This window comes from Rhyacophila brunnea, unplaced genomic scaffold (assembly GCF_057557595.1).
Source record: "Rhyacophila brunnea isolate RB1 unplaced genomic scaffold, BYU_Rbru_1.0 scaffold_3, whole genome shotgun sequence".
Lineage (NCBI taxonomy): Eukaryota > Metazoa > Arthropoda > Insecta > Trichoptera > Rhyacophilidae > Rhyacophila > Rhyacophila brunnea.
The window spans coordinates 41,464,848-41,487,608 of NW_028232965.1; the positions used below are offsets into that span (position 1 = coordinate 41,464,848).

General features: G+C 33.0%; 1 protein-coding gene across 3 annotated transcripts in view; it reads right to left on the minus strand.

Annotated features, from left to right (window-relative positions):
- Positions 1 to 6,633: 6,633 nt before the first annotated feature.
- The window catches only part of Pde11 (Phosphodiesterase 11), a 455,350-nt gene continuing 439,222 nt past the window's right edge, over positions 6,634 to 22,761 (minus strand). For all 3 annotated transcript variants that reach the window (XM_085953413.1, XM_085953414.1, XM_085953412.1), the window contains 13 exons: positions 16,095 to 16,202; positions 14,943 to 15,191; positions 14,288 to 14,385; positions 14,117 to 14,180; positions 13,828 to 13,962; positions 13,398 to 13,547; positions 12,730 to 12,780; positions 11,702 to 11,956; positions 9,535 to 9,644; positions 9,102 to 9,290; positions 8,274 to 8,505; positions 7,889 to 7,972; positions 6,634 to 7,736 (listed from right to left, as the gene is read on the minus strand). In XM_085953413.1, coding sequence (XP_085809539.1) covers positions 7,347 to 7,736; positions 7,889 to 7,972; positions 8,274 to 8,505; positions 9,102 to 9,290; positions 9,535 to 9,644; positions 11,702 to 11,956; positions 12,730 to 12,780; positions 13,398 to 13,547; positions 13,828 to 13,962; positions 14,117 to 14,180; positions 14,288 to 14,385; positions 14,943 to 15,191; positions 16,095 to 16,202 — 2,115 coding nt within the window. In that variant the 3' untranslated portion in view covers positions 6,634 to 7,346. The remainder of the gene's footprint in view (positions 7,737 to 7,888; positions 7,973 to 8,273; positions 8,506 to 9,101; positions 9,291 to 9,534; positions 9,645 to 11,701; positions 11,957 to 12,729; positions 12,781 to 13,397; positions 13,548 to 13,827; positions 13,963 to 14,116; positions 14,181 to 14,287; positions 14,386 to 14,942; positions 15,192 to 16,094; positions 16,203 to 22,761) is intronic.

Sequence of the window (22,761 nt, forward strand, 5' to 3'; positions counted from 1 at the left end):
TTCAGGATGTGGGGTCCATGTTTTAGTGTATAAATTGTTTTACGTGTGGTGTGCCTTGAAATTCTCGGAAGACCTTTGGTGTGCCGTGGGTGAGAAAAGGTTGCGGAGCACTGATATATATGACGAAAAATCCGTTTCTTATGTTGGCGTCCTGTGTCACAGGGTGTCGCAGAGTGTAAATAGGATGTCATAGCTGTCATACAATATGTATGTATAATATGTCGGAATGGCATAGATTTGATCATAGACACTAAAACGCTCTTAGCAATGTGCCCAATCGTCATATAGTCTATTTGAACCTTTATGTATTGATAATATCAAATTCCAGAAAATTACTTTTTTAGTCAAGGGTTATTTCACTTGTAACTAGAGGTTGTGATCGAGAAATGTCGTCATTAAGATCAGAAGAGGCAAATCTCGAATCTCGAGAATTATCATTTCTCGAGAAATCATGAATGCAACATATCCTTGAGAAATTGACGATAGGCAAGGCTGCCAACCGCAACTGGATTTTTAAAAAAAGCTGAATGGAATTTTATTTCTCAGGAGGATTTGATTTCTCGGTAATAAAAAGGCCTTTTAATCTGAATGGAATTTCTTAAATTTCCCAGTATATATTTTTTTTATCTGGGAGAGCTAAAAACCTAAACAGAATTTTTTAAATTATTCTGTTAGAAAAATATTTTGGCGGGAAGATCTAAATAATATGTAAAAAAAAATCGGCAAGAAGAGGTAATTTTGTAACAATGTCGATTTCCGGAGAATTGTTATATTTTAATTTTCCAGAGATTGGATTTATTTGGTTTTAACGTAGGATTTAAAATTTGTGCCAGTGAGGAGTAATGGGCATCCTCTACATATGCGAGTTTGGGGTCAAATTAATATTATGTCATTTTCAATGTGTGTTAGGATTCAGTTCAAACCCAATCGGTTGAGTCAGTGTCAAAAATTAAGAATTTTGGGTATCTTTAGAAGCTTATACTGAACAATCTGTAGGGTTTGAAGGAAATAATATATCATGAATCAAAAATTGTGTTGAAATGTTTGCGGATTTCGAAGCATACAAGCGATGACTGTGCCAAGTTTTAAAAATGAATCTGCAATATTAAATAACTTACAGCTCATTTAATCATTAGCCTAAGTAATCTTTTTCAACATCACTTTCATATTATTTATGTCTGCGTTAGCATTTTTTTTAATATTGATTAATTTTTATATTTTTGGCATATTATGTATTTGGTGTTAGAGCATAACTAAGTGTTTTACGATGAAAGAATGACAAGATTTAAAAATGTAGCTCTTGTTATTGGGCATACATATTTGGGAACAGTTGAGAAACATAAAGTAAGAAAATATCTTCTTGGCTACGCTTCCAGGCGCTGTTGTTTACTAAATGAGAGGAGCTTGTTAGTTTATAATGGAAGTGCGGTTAAAAGTCCGTCACAGTTTTAACACGTAGCCAAGATGTTTTCGTACAGTACCATTAGACAACATATTTTTGACGACAGGAACCATGTAACTACTGAATCTATTGGATTCCGGCCAATGTGCTTCACCATACTTATCATGCAGATATTTAGTGACAAATTGTAAAATAATGTATTTCTAATAAGTATATTTTCTGATGTGTTCATTGGAATAATGGTTGGTAATACTGATTTAGGCTGTCTCTATATATTACAGAGCAGGGTTGGCGAACCTTTTTACGTACACGTGCCAAGATTTCCCAAATATTATATTTTGACTGGCTGACGTGCCGAGCAGGAAATAATGAAAAAAATATTTATGAGAATTCTATTTAAAAAGTTCAAAAATCAAAGTAATCGAGTTCTTAAGTATTACTATAATACCTACTTTGTTTGGTACTTTACGCACAAATTGATGCCATAATTGCTTGGATCAGATGAGGCATCCTCTCGATACAGTGGTCTCAAGCATTGTAAAATGATTATAAATTGATCAAAATCAAAGGCCTCCTGATAAGGTCAGTGCTATAATATTATTACGTGTGGCGCATAAAACCTAAGGACCCATCTATGCAATTAAAATTAATTATAATGCTTATTCTTGAAGAGCATCAGCTGCCTGTTATTATTTATACAATACGAGCTGTCATTTATGCATGAATTTCGTCGTTTCCGTTTGCGCATCGATAGATAAATATTATTGGTAAAAATATTATTAAAAATCAAAGAAAATACGCATTTTTAATGTTATATCATAATGTATATTTAGGTATTTGTAAAACTTTTTGTAAAAAAAATATTTTTTACATTGCTTATATCTATATTTTTTCTCTTCAACATAAAACATTCGAGTGCCATGCAAAATCATCTCGCGTGCCATAGTTTCGCCATCCCTTGACCATGTTTGTTACTGAGGGATTTTTGGTATGGAAAGTAAGAAGACATTTTAGAATAAAGAATTGTATTTCCTCAATATATTATTCTTTGCGCTTTTTATCCTAAGTTGATAAAATAGTTTTGTGTGATAAAATTTACAATAAAACAATTTACAAAATTTACAGGTGAATCAATAGTCATAATCCAATTTATTATAAATTAAATGAAAACTTAAATCTACTAATCAATAGGTACATGTGATAACACGAATTTATTGTAATTATTCATCAAGTGTTGAAAATTTAAAGCCATTAGAAAAAGATACATTTACAACGCAGAAAATAATATTACGTATGTGATGACAATTTTCATTTACTACGACAACTATGTTTAATACTTTAACAGTGTTAACACTATCTGTCATTACCACATCGACACCCATTGTTAGGAATCACATACTTTTGAAGTTTTTAATAATACACAACAATGTGCAATGAACTAGTCATTGAAATTACAAAAAAAATGTACATGAAAATTGGTTTCATTCCATTTTATTGTTCCCTTGTGTTTATAATTCATATGGCACTAATAATTTTATTTATACATGCCGTTATTTTTTAATTCAAGCAAATTATGAAAATGAGCTTAGCTCAGTGCGCCCGTGTGATTTTGTGAAAACGATATGAAATATATAATTTTAAATTTAAATAATAGGGGACACTTTATGAAGATTTTCTTAGATTGATTAAATAACATAAGTTTAATTTGGAGCTGGATTTTTTGATATAATATTTTCATATTTATGGGTTTGTTATTAAAAAAAAAGAATACTTTTAATCAGCTGTGGACAGTGTGGTGTGTATAACACATATGAGACTGCAAACAAGCCCGACGAGATCTTGCATCTAGATTCAGTTTGAACGTGCCATTAGAAATAAGACGGTTTATTTGGCTAGTTTTTTAAAATCATGTGGAGAGGTACAAACACGAAATTAGGTTTTGTGATACCTTTATTAATACCTTTCAGAAATATTATATCTTATAGGTATTTACTAGAATTCAAATAATAATACAAACGGTGAACAGTGAGATATTATAGTTAAAAATTAAAAGAGAGCATACCAACATATTATGACAAGAAATGTAACTTTTAAACAAGATGATTCCATAATATTAAGGACAGGCCTGGGCAGACTTGCAGGAGAGCTACTTCTAATTATTGTGCACCATATTATATTGAAATTGGTTAGTGTAATGATAATAATTACACATGATCAAACTTGTTAAGTATATTAAATCAACAATTCAAAAAACACTGTTCATTAAATTATCAGTGACTGCATACTGTCCACTAATTTTGAATGGTTAAGTCTATAATTACCTACTAACTGCCAAGCTAGCACAGGTATACAAATGGTCGTCTGTGAGACAGATACTATATTCATTGTAAAAAAACTTAAGAGTCATGAAAGTCACTTAAAAGAAGACTTACAGACCTACAAACTTATCTAAACAATGACCAAAAATGGAACTGCGAACTACAATATGACACCATTTTGAAAATGTCAGATTTTGTCCAGTTACGAGTCTTGATTGGGTAGTTTTCGACAGTGGCTCCCCCATCCCATTCTTCAAATAAGTTTGTAGGTCATTCAATTCATTTTTCACCATAGATAATAGAAATGTATTATTTATATTTTTACAAATGAACAATGACCAACTAGGTAAAATATAAACATAACCATTGGTTCCTAATCTGGTAAAATATATTTTTTTAAGTCAGATGTATCGGAAAAATGGCTAACAACCATTCCTCATAAAAAGTCTGTTAATATAATCTCCGTATGGTGGTTTTGGACGAACATGGTAATTATTTTTTTATATCTATGAAATGCTTCATGAACTTTAAAATCTATTTGGAGATACATTTCTCTTTTGGTCGCTGTTAATTATTAAGTCCAACTGTGTTTCCGACATAATCACAAAGGTTTGGTCAAGGTTGCACAAAATTATTATTTTTGATTCAATGACTGACAAATTGACCTGCTAGTAAAATACTAATTAAATATTTTTTCATAGACCATTCTACCTATCTATGCTTTAAAATAAATAAAAAAAATCATAGACTAGATCAGCAACCCACAAGTGGAATATTTCACAGATAAAAAAACAATAATACAAAAATAACAATGGTTTGAATAAAATATGAAACATTCATTTTTTTTCCGGTAAATCTGACAATAGTAAATAGGTATTTGACTAGTCACATAATTAGGAGCTGTCAATTTTGAATTGATTTGAAATGGATGAAATTTACGAATATGAAAATGTCTCAATGATATTTATTGGATTTTAATTAGGCTTCATCTGTTTGAACTGATATCTCTATAGAAATAAAAGAATCAGTTTGTGAATCGGCGTATAAATGTCAAGTTATTACTACATATCAGTTTACAGTCAGTTTTACTACAAGTTGTCACAATTTAAGGAATACCTATAATAAAAAATAGTTTTGTTTAGATATTGTGTACTTATTGGAATATTTAATTTTATAAAATTATATGCCACGCAGTGAAAGGGATGCTAAATTAGGTATAGTATTTTACATAGTGATCAAAAAACGTGACGGACTTCATATGAAATACAAAACAAATGATGATTCATTTTATGAAATATTTTGTCTTTTGACTTGCTGAATTTAAAAATGTGTGGCCACTTTGACATTTTTAAAATGAATGTCTTCCTAAATATTATTGAGTTTCAAAACATAAAGCTACATGCGATGATAAAAATTTAAAAAATATAATTAGGTATTATTGTTGAACTTATTGAAATTACGAATAAAACTGTTGTTACAGGACATATTTTTTAACAGAAAGTGTAACAGAATTCTTACAATGAAATAACATTACTTTAATATAACATTGCAGATATCTCACCAATAAATGAAATAAAATGATAAAACTAGGTACAGTGAAAATAATTTCTGACACTTGTATAATATTACCAACACGGTGAATAAAGTGTACAAGAAGTAGATGGGGCTAATTTGTATATCGTCTGATATCACCGACGGTGTTAATATCACTACTGTCATATGGAATTATCTCGCTCGGCCCCTATCCGGCTCTTTCTTGTCGACCTTATAATACAATGTGGTACATTTATAGCAATAAATTTAACAAGTCATTTGCATTTTAAAATAGGCAGCGCAAATGAATATAATAGATGTTTGATTATTCATAAATCTGTGCAAGGATTTTGGTATTTATACAAAGAGAAATTTCAGTTTGTTGCTGCATTCATGTATCTTACCTAATATTATATTTTGAGATCACATTCATATGAAAGAATAATAAATTCAATAAACAAATTCAAACCTAACATAAAATCATAAAAATATGTATGTACAAGGTCAAGGACTTGTAATATCATTTATGTCATCCCTTGGATTATTAATTGTTATTAATTATTGGGAATAAGGTATTAAATATATTTTTTATACATTCTGATCTCTTCAAAATAATAATACATAGTAATATATTGTCATGAGATTCAATCCCAGCACTAATGCAACATTCAACATTAGATTACATACATTCATTAGCAGTCCTAAACACTTCGTTTCCAATTCAACTAACCAAAATACACAACACTACTATGATTATAAACATAACATAATGTGAAACTTTTTTTTATGTAGTGCACTGGAATTAGAAGTGTCACCTTGTTGTGCAGATAAGATTACGATGATATCTCATTGTTTTAAATTCAATTGCAGGACTTTGAACAGAAGATAATCAAAAGTGTATATTATGTTTCTTTCATTATCAATAGAAAGAAATATGTGTACATACGTATAAGTCGAGACCACAATTGAATGTTTAAAGAGAGGAATATTTTATATATGTAAAAATCAATATGAAGATGAAGATATATGATATTTCTCGTTTAAAATACAGCACCGGGATTACGATGGTTCGGTACAAATATTTTTCTCGTAAGTATGTTTCAGAGGTGTTCAAAATTATGTATGATAGATAAGCTGACGTTTAAAATAACAGGTGTATTTGAAAAACATGTACATTAGAGGAATAAAATTGAATATACTCTCATCTAACACCAATTGCAATATACTAGATCTATCCATTTATCATATCGGTTGGTTCATAAATGATTATTTTTTGATCCCACATTGTCGTGTCGGTAAGAAAATAACATGTTAAACTTCTACTCCGTAAGGAAGTCAGATATTCATATAAAAATAATACGCTTGTTTCATTTTCTCAATCGCATAGGAAAAATATTTTATTCTTAACCATTTCGTTGCACATTCACTTACATATATCACATTGAATTAAATAAAATTAAAAAATATTTGTATAGTCCTTCCGCGGGTTGACACTATTTCGACGGATGTCATCGTATAGGTACATTCATATGTCGTTGCCCGTTACGGATGCCGGTGACTCGATTCCTTCCGATCGTTACTATTTATTATGTGTTATAATTAATTACTTTTGCATAACAACTAATGAATAAATAAACCAGTTTATACATAAATAAAAATTTGTGCGAGGAACTTAGTACTTTGTACAAATAAAATTTATATTATAAACGGCACACTTTTAATTTTCGATTTCTTCTAACATACTAAATACAATAAAGGGTCATCAATTGAAACCATAAGAATATCTGTAATGGCATCGAGGCGAACACTATCTCGTCTCCATTGTAAGTATTATCTCAATTATAAAATGTGAGAGTCTCCAGACTGAAAGATAACAAAATATCTCTCACAGAATAATTTTCAAGGATGCTCTCCCGTTATGCAGCAAAAAAATACGCGTCATACTTTTAGTGATAGATTCGTGTTCCCGAAGCCTAACATATAATTAAATATGGCTCACTTATCAGTGATGACTTGTGAAAAAAATATTTCATCTTCACTTTCGACGATTATTATCACTATAACTGTGACTTCTCTTCCTTGGGAAAATTAAACTAAACGTCATGATTAGATTTGTGTTCTAGTCTATTCACTATAGAATTGGGGGCGTTCACAATACCGACGATCGGATTTTCCTCCGGCGTTCTCAGCCGATCCGACAGTAGAGATGGTGACGTCGCCGACAAGAGGCCTTCGTCATTGGAACCTTTCCCGTCTTCGTGGTTTTCAGACGTCGGAGTGGAAATGAGACTGGATGACGACGTGGAGGAATTTCCATCGGGCGTATTCTCTTCCGTAGCGGCATCATGAACGGATACGTCTGTAACGTCGGCTTCAGGTTTTATTGAGACTCCCGTCTCGTCGGCCATCTGGATCCAGTGCTCTCTGTTGAGACGGACTCTATCCACCATCGGCTCCAAGCTCGGAGACAGTACAGCGAATGCCTGAAATAAAAATGATAGCATATTGAATACCTTTTTCATTTATTTCATGATTTAACCATGAAAAAATTTCTTGTGTGTTTAATATAATAAAATGATTTTAGATAAAACCAATGCAAAATGATGGATATATATTTTTTTTCGTATTTCCTCACCTCATAGATTGGCAGACAAATTGAATCAATAAAACCGACTTGCATCATCGGGAGTTGGTCTTCTTTTTCTCTATTCATAATATCCTGAAAATAAATAACAGATTCATAATTATGAGTGTAATAAAGGTATCAAACAGAAACTTCGCCTTATAATAATTTCACGAATTGATTTTTGTTTTATTTATACCAGAGAGCTTGTGTTTCTAATATCTATTCTGTTCAAATAAACATAAGATGAAAAAACGATTATCTTAGTGAAAACATTCTAATTGCTTAGTTAGTGCCGGAAAATTATACCCATAAAGGAAAATAATAAATAAAATATATTAAAAGAAAACAGGACATTAGTGACCATATTACATATTATATAATGTTGGTGACTTACAATGGGGGTGATCTTGAGTTCATGCCTTTCGATATCTCCTTGCTGGAAGAATTCTCTGGTGACAAGGCTGGCCACTCGCTCTTCCACGGGCCACGGCTTACTGATGGCCGCCAAGTCGCACACTGTCATGGTCATGGCGCGGAGCAAAGAACGGTTTTCTTCCGTCGCCCACGTATCTGAGTCGAAATTGTTTTCTTCCGAAGCAACCAGATTCAGGAAAGCTCCACGTTTTCTAAAACACCAAAAATTATTTTCGAAATAATTTTTGAATTATTTTGAGGACACAAATAATATTATAATAAAATATTATTTTGTTTCATTTGATAAACGGTACAATGTAAAGAAAATATAAGCTGTTGTGTTATATTTTTTAAATTTGGTGAGTTCATTCACTCGAGAAATGAAGAAAATGTAATATGTGTTTACATAAAACACAATTATTTATGTAATCTTTTGAAATGAACAAAAAAAGGAAAACATTTTTATTGTACTTTTGCTGTGCTGTCTCCATTTATGTTCTCACTCCATCTTTTCTTGACGTTATGGGCTCGTAGCAAAGGCCATTCTAAACAGAAACATACTTTACCACACTACCTCTTGAGAATGGCCTCTGTAATAAGTCCGAAACATCAAACAGTAACAGCCAATAATTGAAACAATACATTACATTTTTGTGTAGTACGATAGTGAAATATTTCTCCATTTTGATTATAACTTAAAAATGCTAATAATACTCTTAAATAAAATTATTACTGCACTGGTGAGTGGGGTATTTTTTTGTAATATAAAAGCAAATGGTATATGATGTGTATGTGGCATTGTACATACCTGAAGTACACAGCGAGGTCTGTGCTGAGAATAGCGTCTTCCAGGACTTTAATGACCCTCTCATAGTCTTCGGGGGAAAGATGCAGCAAGATCTGGTTTCCGGGAGAGTTGAGGATCATGAGACACTGATCAAAGTGATGATGCTCCATCGTGGATGTGGAGTACAGCTGAGCGAGGGGTGAAGATGCTCTGTAAACATGCGTTGAGATGAAACCCAATCGATTATATCATTCTAAAGAGATAGACACAAAAACAACTAATTTTATTTATTTTTAAATCCTCACCTTACTCAGCCAAAAGAAATAAGATTATAATAAATTAGATGTGAGTCTTTATAGATAGGTTAGCAGCTAAGTACAGAATATACAGCACAATTATCTAAAATTATTATATAATATGTAATAATGTTGTAATAAAGAAATGGTTCACTCACTTGATTTGGAAAGAATTGTTGGTCCCACGGTGATCCAAGTCATGACAGAGGCAACCGATCATCAGGGCCAGACATTCTATTTCTCCAAATATCTTCCACCACTGAGTCGCCTGTAAGAATATAGATAATGTGACAAATTAATTATCAATCAGTCAGTATGAGAGACTGTTTTACATGGTATAGTTTTGTTTTAAAATGTTCAACATACATCTAAGAGGATTTATTCTTCTATAATTAAAGTTTAAAGTTGTTACAATAATGTCATCATCTTTATCCAAAAGCTCTCTCCACCTGTCTATTCATAGTGGATGCTATCCAGTTCAGTACACTAAGTATGCGGCAGAAATTGCTTCATCTAGCCAGCGAATTTTTGGCCTGCCTAGTATTTCGGTAGTAGGTATTAATATTTAAAAAAAATTAGGAATTTATACTCATTAATGAAAATGTTCATAGCTGTAACAATAAGGTCGAAAAGTGTATGTTTATAAAGAAATTCTACTAAATCTGTTCCCAACAACGGCACATAATATAATTAGGGTTTACATCAGGGTTGGCGAACCTTTTTACGTATACGTGCCAAAATATCCCAAATATTATTTAACGACTGTGTGACGTGCCGAGCAGTTTTTTATGGAGAAAAAATGAAAAAGTCGTTTTTAATAACTCTATAAAAAAAAATACAATTGAGTTCTTGAGATTCTATCTTTCACTGTGTTTCTAGACGAAGGCATATCTTTTATTTTTTGAATAACTTTTCCTTGTTTTCAAAAATTTTAAAGATATCATGGGACCATTTCAACTATGCTTCTTTCATATCGTCTCTGTGTTCTGGCAGAACACACTAACTGGAGAATACTAGTTTTGAGTAATTTGACTTTGAAGTTGTTAAAATGTTTGAAATAATGGTCTATCATGTAAGTTTATTAAGTAATGGTAAAAAGGATGACTTTAAAATAAAAACTGTTTATTTATTAAGATTTGGTACTAACTAAATATGTCAACTTTTCGAATTAGTGTCTTCTGCCAGAACAGTGACGATATATTCCCCCATAACTGAATGATTTACCATTTTCATTGTAAGCCAGAATTACTACTACTCCACCAAGTTTTTGTTTCTTATTTGGTACAGCCATTTTTGTGGGTAACAATGAAATTGTTTGTTACTGTATTATTTAGCTTGGTTCTTAAAGCACATATTGACACCAGAATGCTCCAACCAGATGAGGCATTCTCTCGCTACAGTGGTCTCAAGCATTGTAAATCGATCAAAATCAGAGGTTCGCGGTACGGCTTCCACTGCCGCCTGATGAGGTCAGTGCGATGTGTCACGCGTAAAGCCTTAGGACCAATCTGTGTCACCGAATTATATATTTACATTAAACATAATGCTTATTCTTGAAGAGTATTTGCCTGGTATTTTTTTATACAATACGATCTGTCATTTATGCATGAGTTTTGTCATTTCCGTTTCCGCATCGATTGGTATATATTACTGGTAAAAATATGTATGGCTATGTCAACATTATTTTTTAATATTATATAATATATATATAATATTATACTTATATAAGTAGGTATACATTTGTAAAACTTTTTGCAATTTAAAATTTTTTTAATTATAGGTATTTTTTTTCTCAAAATAAAACATTCCGATTTCTCGCCAATCTCATTCATCAGGAGTAAGCGAGACGCGATGTTGTCTTTTTATAGTACTATTTGACAGGCCGTGAAAATAGGTCAACCTCAATATGAGTCTCTGCTCGGTGTAGTTCGTTTTTACCGGCAGGATTGCCACTATCGTTCTACTGCGCAGGCGCAGATATTGAACAGATCTGACTGAAAATTCAGAAGCTTCCGAACATTTTTGATTCATGCATGCAATCTTGCAACTTGCATGATAATACATATTCACACGTGCATTTTCCTTTTATGGCCGCGATAATATGTACTGTCAGTAGTAAATCCAGGCACGTGTAAACGGGGTATAATCCTATCATAATTACCTTCTACCTAAATAATCGTATATTGTACCAGTAATGTTTTTTCTTGGTAATTTTGCATACCTTAGTAGTGTTGTACATATTATGATTTCTCTCTACGATAACTTTGTGATTATATGAATTGGAGAGGAATACAATACAAAATAAATTAAGGATATTTTCTTTACCGTTAATATTGAAAACATCATCTGCGCTACGTTGAAGGCGTGTCTCCAGTTGTGGTAAGTGACATTGCGGTAATTTTTCTTGACGCTGAGCAGCCACCGGCAGAGCACGGAGTACTCGATGTGGAACCTCTCCACAAAGTCCAGGTCGAGGAACATTCGAAGACATGCCGTGAGGGTTTCGTCGTCCGCCATTTCAATATCATCAAAAGCCAAATCGTGGAGTTGGAAATGGGCTGATGATGGAACTCTTAAAGCCTGAGAAACGAAAGAATATAATTACTGAACGTAATTTGGATCAACATAAACACACCTATATTGAATTGGACTTATCGGTTTTTGTTATTAGATGCCTCAATTACTCATACAGTGCACAATTTCTGTGCATGTCTAATTTCAATAGGCAAAAGGCAAATTTAATGGTAAATATCTCTCTTTACTACCAACATCTGTCTCGACAACAAGTCACACATCTACAATAATGTAATTCATAAACTGTCCTTGTACGAAAAAGCAAGGACATGATTATTAATAATTAAAAAAAAAAATCATAAACTGTAAATCATTGATTATTCTCAGAATTGACTATAATAATTCCAAAGTACAAAATAATAACCAGTTGTAAACCCTCATAGCAAAGCAAGCAAATTATCTTCATCCCTGATCAACAAATTAATTTATTGTTATAATAATTATTTGTCGTCTCGTCTCGCCCACAAATCTACAATCAAATTATATAGTGCTGGATCCCATCCCTACTGATCCACAACCAACATTACAGCTGTAAGCACATTGTGTAATCGTTTCATTCAGAAATTTTAGCATGTTAAAAATTGTTGCGATCGTATTTTAAGTGACGGAAAAGGACTTTTATAAACTGATAACCTCTAATATACTCACTGTTTACAGGTTCCTACATAACGGTAATTTTTTTAATGATATCAAGATACTCTTTAGAATGGTTGACTCGCATAGAACCCGAGTCCAGGATTCATGAAATCGAATAATAACTTTAAAAAAACTAGACTTACTCTTAATCGCTGGGCATCATCCATTGACGCAGAGGCATGGTAGCTTAATACCTACAAAGTGAATAAGGACAAAAATAATTATTAATAATGCTGACTGTAACAGAATCATAAAAATGTAGATAATTCTATCTAGGGGAAGGTAGAAAACTTTAATAAAGCTGAAAATTACCTAAAGCTCAAAATAATGATTGAATTCAAGGATTCAATAGAATTTTTTGAATCCTAGATAACATTTCAATATGTGCAGTAGCTTGATGTAGAAAAATAAATATTCTGTGTAACAGCATTAAATGTATATGTTTTCTTAAATAAGAAAAGATAATGGTGGCCACATGTCTTGCGTTGGTTACTTATTTCCGATTTTACGCAATTGTTCATCTAAACTAAATAATAACGGTTATTTATATAAAAAAATGTTTTAAATGTTCACCACTAATGGCATTTTCTTATCTCAGAACAAAAGTGTGAAACTCGCTACAAATATCTTGCAGCTAATTTAATCATTAAATAATATTATGTAGTCTTTCTTGAGCATCATTTTTATAGACAACCTCCATTTGTATTCTTCAACATTTTTGGTTGATTCATAATAAAACTAATATCAAAATAGAATTGATCGGTGGTTTTTTGATTGTTATTTTAAGGAAAGACATTTTTGCAGGACTTACATCTAAAGTAACGCTCTGCTTGGCCATTGCGGTGATGGCTTTTTCGTACATGTGGGTGTTGTGGATACCCATGCCACAAAAGATCGCAAAGGCTTCCACAAAGTTCTCATCGTTTTTCGTAAAGAGGAGTCCTTCAAATTTATTAATCAACTGAAAAAAAACATTAGTACAGGTTATTGAAAGTATAATTTACTATAGTCGAACAACATCTTCTTGGCTACGTTTTAAAACTGTGAATTAACAAGCTCCTCCCATTTTTAACCGCACTTACATTATAAACTAACAAGCTCCTCCCATTTAGTCGACGAAAGTACCTTCCGGCTTGAGCTTAAATCTCGTTGTTGGACAGTAAGTGTAAAAGCAACAATAAACAAATGTGATCTAAAAAAATCTTTTCTTTCATGCAATAAAAAAGCAATAATGTACCAACCTGTATAACTCCAATTATTTGTCCTGAAGAGTTCTTAATGGCCATACATAAAATTGTTGTGTGTTTGAAGCCAGTCCCTTCATCAACCGAAGAATCAAATCTCTCATCTTCGTATGCATTTGGAATGTTTACAGTCTAGAAATACAATACCAAATTACCATTAGATAAGTATTCATCGGTGAAACTTTTTCAGAAACAGCCGGCAAATGCCAACTGTTCTGCTAGGTCTTACAGGTGGAAAATTTGCGTTTGATTTAGGATATTAATAAAAAGTATTTAATTTGTTTACCTCCCCAGTAGTAGCCACGTAACCAGTAATACCGATGTTGATTGGAAACCGGCTCTCAAAGGGGCTGAAAAGAAAACAAACCCTCGTTATAACAATATTGTTTTTAAAATAGTAATCAAATTATATTCTGTAGGTAGACTCAAGAAAATAGATAAACATTGAATCTGTTACCTTGTTCTTGCATCAGAGTCATCTCCGTTTAAATCGTTGGCTTCAAAGTCAAAGACACGTGAAAAACTTCCCTTGGATGCCTCATGAACCAATAATACCTAGAAATTGTACGAAATATTTTCGTTAATGCAAACAATCAAATATATATCGACCGTGTTTAGGAAAAAGGGCGTAACCCTCACAGAACAAAACAGGAAGTTTTTTGAATGATTCTGATTCAATATTTAAAAAAAATAGGCACATACATTGGGTGCAAGATAATTGATTATTTGGTGTAATATCTTTTCGATCTAACAATAATTAAAGAAGTTATTACAGAAAAATCATTAAAATTGAGGGTAAATTTAATAGGTTTTTTCCTTAAATTAAAACTTAATTAAAGCTTAATTAAAACCTGAATTTAGATAATAATTTGGCATTTGCGGGTTACTTCCTTTTTACAGAATGTGTATTTAGTTGTATACATTGTTAATATCTAATAAAGGCACTTTTAGAAAAATCGAGGGTTACGCTCTTTTTCCTAAAAACAGTCGATATAGTAATAGGAAGGTATAATCAATAATTAAGATTGTTCAGTTAAACCAAACTAAAAAGTCATTGTTTGAATATGATAGTTTAATTAATAAATTTAATAATTTGATAACCAATTATTCACCTGCACTCTCTGGCACTGAATGAGGCTCTGCGTGTGCGTGAGTATTCTGAGGACCATGTGCTCAATGGTGCTCTGCTCCTCGAAGATCATCCTGGCGAGGTCCAACAGCACCTGGTTTCTCTTCACCTCCAGCTGCGACCTCTCGTACAGCGTCGCGTTTCTCAGTCCGATACCGCAGAACTGGAGGTAGCCCGCAAATACTGCTTCATCGTTTATCGTGAACGGGCAGTCGTTTTGTTTATTTATTACCTAAATAAATTAGAAGCTAAGCATTATTTCTATTCTTAATGAAATCTTAAAGTGGCGGCTCCATTGCACAGAGGTTCTACATACACACTGAGTGAGGCTTCTGGCCAGATTTTGAGCCGAAATTTACAAATTTATTGCATTCAACTAATATGCGAAAACAGATCGACGTGATGCGTACACAAAAGTACATCGACCCAGAAATAAAATTATGTTCTCAAAGTGTATGATTTTATTAAAAGATCTCATGAAATTGTTTTTTTAATGGCGATTCAATAAATTAAGCCTGGTTATGGTATTTCTTTATTTCAAAACTCATAGTAAGTATAGCTTTTTTTCAACATTTGACATATTATTTCATACATGTTATACTGAGATAAGCTTAGTTCTAAATTCGAACACGACGATTTACGATGGTAGGTATATCTATACATAAGCCTTAATATCAAATATTGGGGATTATAGATAGCACCATTGTTATAGAAGATGTTTTTTTCCCAATATAAATTTATGATGATAGTACTTAGGTACAGAAAACTTTTATTAAATAACTGTAGGTAATAAGTCTTCTGTGATGCGCGAAAAAGCATAGGAATCTCTGCATTAGAGATATGAGGGTACACTTAAACTTATAGGGTTAAACTTAGTCCTGGAAATATTTTCTCTCATGATATGTAAAAAGAAGAAAATAAAATGTATGAATAGACCTGTCATATTGAAAGAAAAAGTATCGAAATATCGGTCAAAAAGTGTCGATACTTTGACGGCCCATGGTAGGTAAAAACATAAAGTTAGTATAATACCGAGTAAACAATTATTATTCATTCAAAAAGTTTTCTTGGATGGGTTGTTAGAGAATAGAGATGGGCTAGTGGGTGGTGTTGAAAGAGCGATGGAAATTATTACCTGAGCGACTCCTATAACGTCGCCGCTAAAGTCTTTGATGGGCATGCAGAGTAGTGTCCGCGTTTTGTATCCAGTCAGGACATCGATGTCATGGTTGAATCTTTCGTCCTGAAATAACATAAAATTAACATGATTAATTTATGGTTACTTACTTACGAGGGTAGTGTGTTTTCTATATTTTTATCGCACTCTGAGTCGTTCAATATTTGACAATAGTTCAGTCGCGCACACAGAATAATGATTTGGATGGGGGTTCATTTCGAAAAAATATCCATAACAATTGACTATTGTTTTTTAAGGCGGCGGGAAAGGGTGGGGTTCAGAAGTCTCCCAGACCCAGACACTCTGTACTTTGAGTCTATGGTCTACGTGTTATTGCAACAAGTAGTTACTGCATGCGCGTTTCCTAACTGTCATAATTATTACGATCGTCAGTGTCCGTTGGTATCTTCCGCGCTATTTTGTCTATTAGACATGCCGCATCAGAATATTAAAGCCAACATTAGATGGTTGCATCAATTATTCATGAATGCTATGGGTTTTCTAGTGGCCACAGACCTCGCGTGTCGTAGGGTGCCGAGAAGAGTGGAGGACATGACCCCCCACTTGTATGCGCGCCTAATAGCTATGAATTATTAAATCGTTAAATCAATACGTTGGTTTGAAAATATTTTTTTTAGTGACGAGTAGATGTGGTAGTTTAGAAATAAAGTTTTTTGTTCAATAAAAGTTAAATAAAATTAAAATATAATTACATTGCGCAACTTATTGTGCAAGGGGACATAGCAGACGGGATAAAAAAGTAGCACATTCCTGCATCCCGCGTCTAAAAATGGTTACTTTATAAATTGTTTTAGCTTTAGTCATGTCAAGACGTTCGTTCTGGTGATGTGTTTGTAGCTCAAAACACCTCCCAACATACATAACACAAATTTCGTAATATTAATAACGTTATTTTAAAAACCACGATAATGCAATTATACTACGTAAACGCCATTTCAATTAATAGGTAGGTACATAAATTTAAGTATACATTAATTTTGAGGCGATTGACAAGAAAATATCCAACTAAAAAAAGTCTACTGAATATTACAATAATAAATAATATATGATTAATTACGGCTGGTCCCAGGTTCAAATCCTGGGTTTTGCAAATATACATGATTGTTTTTCAATTTGCGTTTGGGGTCAGAGTAAGGACCTAATAGGTTGAGCAAGTGGCTAACATCCATTTCTCGTAAAAACAAAAATCTGTTAATACAAATCTCCACCATGTGGAGGCCCATATTATGATCCTGTTAGGATCGGACATGGTCAAAAAAAGAAAGAAATAATTTATTGTAAAAATATTATTAAACGATTGTTTATTCGAAATACACTAATATAGTGAGTGAGTGATACATGGCCCCGACATCCCGAAGCGGGCTCCCAGGCCAGGATCTTTGGCGGGCCCCCTACCTATCACTAAGGTTAAAGGCGGTCTGGCGCTCTACAGTGGCATTTTCTAAATGGTGCTCGAGGTCAATAAAAATTCAGTGTATTTTTGGCGATTTTTAACACATCGCATTATGTAGTTGTCGAGTATCAACACATAATAACCAAAAATTGCATCGTACAACCATGTATTTTAAAATGGTAATAATTCCGAAGTAAAATAGCGCCGCAGGCGACTTTTTCACTATTAGAGCAAATTAAGATGTGTGTTTATCTCAATTATGTGGTCGACCCGCCACGCCGGGCCCCTAGGCTAGAGCCCTGTCAGCCCCCTCCATTGTGGGGGCCATGGAGTGATATGATGATCTAAAAAAAGTTTCGAGAGATAATTTGATTGCACAAGTGCATAAAAATAATATAAAAATTTAACTTGATACTGCGAAAATTAAAATTGAATTTTCATTATTCAATGAGTCCCGCTGTTTTGCCTCGATTCGAGTATTAAAAAATAATAACGAACGCTTCTATTTTTGTTTGAAAGCTGCTTTCATCAATCAAATTATAAAAGGGAGGCATCAAACGTGTGGAAGAACGTGCGATGTTGAAAATCGCTAAAAAACTCGCGAGTTATAAGAAAATTTTATGGTTATTTTCAGACATCGAAGGTCGTTTCAATTGGGGTTTAATTATTACCTAATGGCTTGCATCATACGTGACAGTTGATCATAGGTTCACATTATTAAATGCATACGCGTAGGTCTACCAGAGGTTCTTAACCAAAGGGTCGCAAAAAAAATAAAAAGCATATATATTTTTTGAGATAATAACATACGATGCACAAAACATATTTTAAAAACCGTTCGAGCCACTGCGCAATTCAGATTTCGCTAAGGTCATCCGCTCACGTGAACACTAAAAAAAGACGAGACTGAAAGTCTAGTATCTAGCTTCTATAATCTAAGATCTAGCTAATGCATTTCAATGGCGGCTCGCTGACGGCAAGACTGGAATCTCTGCTTCAAAACGTCCGCGACCGAAACCAAATAGACGCGACATGCTAGTAACCCAGTCTCTCATAAAACTGTGGTACCAATATCAGTAGATTCGATGAAAAATTATATTATCTTACCAAAATTGGTAGCACTGAGCTGAATTAATCACGCAATAACAAGTCAAGAAGTCAAAAGTTAAAGATGGACGAACCGATTTTTAATTTAAAATATGTGACAGATATTGAGAATTACTCCTGCCTGTATAATTACAGGCTGCCAGAATATTGCCGTAAAGATATTACGGAAAAAGCTTAGAATGAAGTAGAAAAGTCAATGGGTTTGACAGTTTCAGGTTATGAGATTATTAGGTTTCAGTAGCGCCGTGTGCGGAGCATCAGTCATTGGCCAGTTTATGAGTTCCATCACCAACCAGTTCGTAAAATTTTAGTTTCTGCGTGAGCGAATGGCCTTATTGTGGCGACTCCCCATATATTATATTTTATGTATAAATGGCAACTCTGTGACGGATAGCGTTTAGCTGCATTTTTAATAAATTAAGATCTTAAATACATAATATATATGAAAGGGCGCAACACTAATTGAATAAAGTAATTTTGAAAAGTGGAAGAAAAACATAACAAAAATTATTACACTAAAAAGCTCAAGAAGCTCAAAGAGTTTAAGAAACCCTGATACCTACACTATTTTCTTATTATGATGTCAATGGTAGCCAACATGCTTAGTATATTCGTACATAGAGAGAGTCTTATGAATCGCAATTTTCAGGCTTGACATCATGTACGTATGAAATACGCAATTTTTGTGATTGTTCATCTAAATATTATACATAACGAGGGTTCTGTGTATTTGACTGCCTATCTATATAAATATGTGATTTAGTTATATCTACTGTTAATGTTTTGACTTCGATACAAGTAGACCATGTTTCGTGTTCGAAATGATCAATATAACACGTGGTAATGAATAAAACAATACAAACCATTAATAATTAAGAATTAACATTCAAGTTTGAAGGTTTATCTTTTGCATATTATATTAAATGGAACTGACTAAATAAAAAAACTGAGTAAATCTAAAACTGTGATGTAATTAATGTGGTCTTTGATAGATGCGTGCGAAAATATTGGGAAGCGTATGAGTGAAATATGCAATGCGAAATGAATTGCAAACACACTCATACTAACCCTTTTTGGCTTTACTTTCATATATTTAGACTCAGTATATAGAGAAGGTTTTCTTGCTATGTTTTGATTGCTAATATTCGCCATGGTATTTATTAGAGAAATACATACTCGATCGTGCCATATTTTAATCGTTGTTTTAATAATCACCAACATTAATGCGAAACATGGTGTTGGTCTATTCATGGAATAGCTATAAATGGAAAAAGTTTATATTTTTTTATCAAAATAAACTATGTACATGTTATTAACTAACTAATTAAATCATGGTATAATATAGACGAGACAGTATAATGGATCCATCCCAGTAAATTGAGTATGCAGTGTATATTTTTGAATTTCGAATGAGCCTAAATTAAAATTCTACTCGGCCGATGTTGCCAGTCATTATTTAAAATTAGCATATTTTTTCCCCAACATGGTATGAAAATAGGTACCAATGTAAAAAGTACCATTAGTATTTTATGTCATTCACACATTTGCTGTTTTATGCTTATTTCATGATATAAATGACGAATAAAGTAAATTGATGGCACAGGTAAAGGGTAATGATAATTTGACATAATTTGAAATGTGTGTAGCGCTAATGCTTTCACGTGCATGATGAGAAATGACTCCGCCGTGCGATAATCGCCACTGTCTCGAGAGCCGGCGGTGGCGCGACAGCAGCGCCGCGGAACTTTAATGAGGTTTTCATGTAATTCTCGCACAATTTTCCGCCGCGTTACGCGCCAATTTAAACACTAAATGAAAAATATGCTCTTCGGATATCCCGTTGTTGTCGGTTACCTACCGAATGGGAAAATATCGCGGCGCGGATTGACTGTGGGCGGTTGGTTTATTTGCCCGGCGAAAGAAAGTCAACAATTGCGACATGAAAAACCACTCGCAAAGGTATGCCGAAAATATGAGATAATAATGGTTTCCAAAAAAAGATTACGTACCTACCTGAAACATGGTGGAAATTTAACACTGAAAAATGAAGGAGTGGGCGATAACGATAATGTAATAATACGATTTTCATAACACAATAATATTTAACTCCGTGTCTATAAAAGTCAAGTGAAAGCTGTCTGCATTCTTTCGGTATTTTCGGTAAACGTCAGTTTTGTTGATTGTTTTACATTTTCATATATATAGGTATATTTATTCAAATTTGCGGGGGTTTTTCTTAGAATATAGATAACTCTTTTTATAAAATAAACACATACAAAGATATAGGATTTTTAAATTAGAATCTTTTATGTAGGTACTTCTATGTTTTTCAATAGCAATGTGTTCAATTATTGTCAAAAATTATAAAAGTCGCTTACGACGTTTTAATACTTACTTTTCAATTTTTTTTACAAAAACATCAAAAACATTAACTGGCGTTGTGGTATCAGGCTGCTAAAAATACGTATTTGCTTATTATTTATTATAACAATAACGTTTGATAATATGTTTGTCAATCCAATTGATAGTAAAATTTAGAAATAAATGAATTCATGTTAATATTATTAATTTATTTTTAAATTAACTGCCATTTTTCAGTTACACTTAATTTGTTAATGAAAACATGCTAACCATCACACGTAATTGAGAGACCAGGCATTGCACAATCTGATTGCATTGATTTTAAATATATATGACATAGGCCATAGAAATTAAGAATACATAAGTAAGAAATAGTACGTACAGTACCTAATTATGATTAAACTAGTAATAAGTACCTAGTGTTTTTTTTTAAATTTTTGGCATCAAAGCAATCTATTATAAATGCATTAAACCACCTACCTAGTAGATAACCATAAAAGTGGTGAAATTAGAATGAGAGGAGTCGTGACTTTATTCTGTATACGATAATAATATCACATCCAACTGTTGAGTGTGTCGTCAGTGTAATTCTGACTAGGCGAACCCCAGCGCCATCTTTACTCGGCGCTGAAGTGCGCCTAAGCGATTGGCCGGGTACTAAAAGGTGCCTCAAAACGACGCGTTTCACGTTTCAAAACAATTTCCCCAATTAGGATGTGGCGCTGAGAAAATGTCCAACCGTAATCAGAGGCGCCATCTATGTACGTGGAAAGTAATCGCGGAATAATGTTGCAATAATACAAAACAGTTTAATATTTTAAATACAAGGTTTTGGAACATAATAATTATTGAGTAATAAATGTTTATCAAGGGAGATATCACTTTTTAAATAGAGCTTGCTATCCGAAAGTGGATGGCTGGAGTAACATTCAACTTGATGCGGAATGTTTTTGACAGTTTTAGGTACGTGGGAGACCTGGTGCCCTATGTTATAACTTGTGACATGAAGTCACCCGACGACATGACGTAATTGTGACGTAAGCTCAATACACGCATCGAGGCGAGTCGCCCGATGCACACGTCTCACCATAGATATTATTATGCTGAAACACCTATTTGTGTATGGGGACAATGAATAACGTCAGTATTAGAGTAGCGTTAATTTCTCGAATGCTATTGACTCACTCCGGTAGTACGTCACAATGATGTCATATGACGTCATGTCGCCGGGCGACTTCAACTCGCAAATTACAACATAAGGCCCCTGACGGGCTGACTGGTTTGGAGGCCCATTGCGAACCACCATTCAATGCTTTAAAATACTGCAATAGTTATGTTGTCAGGGTTCTTTTATTATTCTATAAACAATCTGATAGGCAAATGCAAATAATTGTGTATCGTATTTTGTAACAAAATATGGATGGTAAAAATAAAACATAATAATTTAGGCAGATAATTCTATAGTTTTTTTTTTTTAATAAATAACGTCCTAACTCAATAATGCCAATAAATAATTAATTTTTAATCAACACACGTTTCGAGGTGTGATATTATATAATTATATATTAAAGTCGTCGTAAAGAAATTTTACGGCTTCTTAATAAAGATCAGTATGAGAAAATGTTCCATCCAGGTGATAATGGTTTACTGTTATTGCATTTTCTAAGATTTAGAGCATATTATTATATTTATATAACCGTACGTAAAACAAAGGGGTGTTAAGTTTTAAAGTGATTATAATTC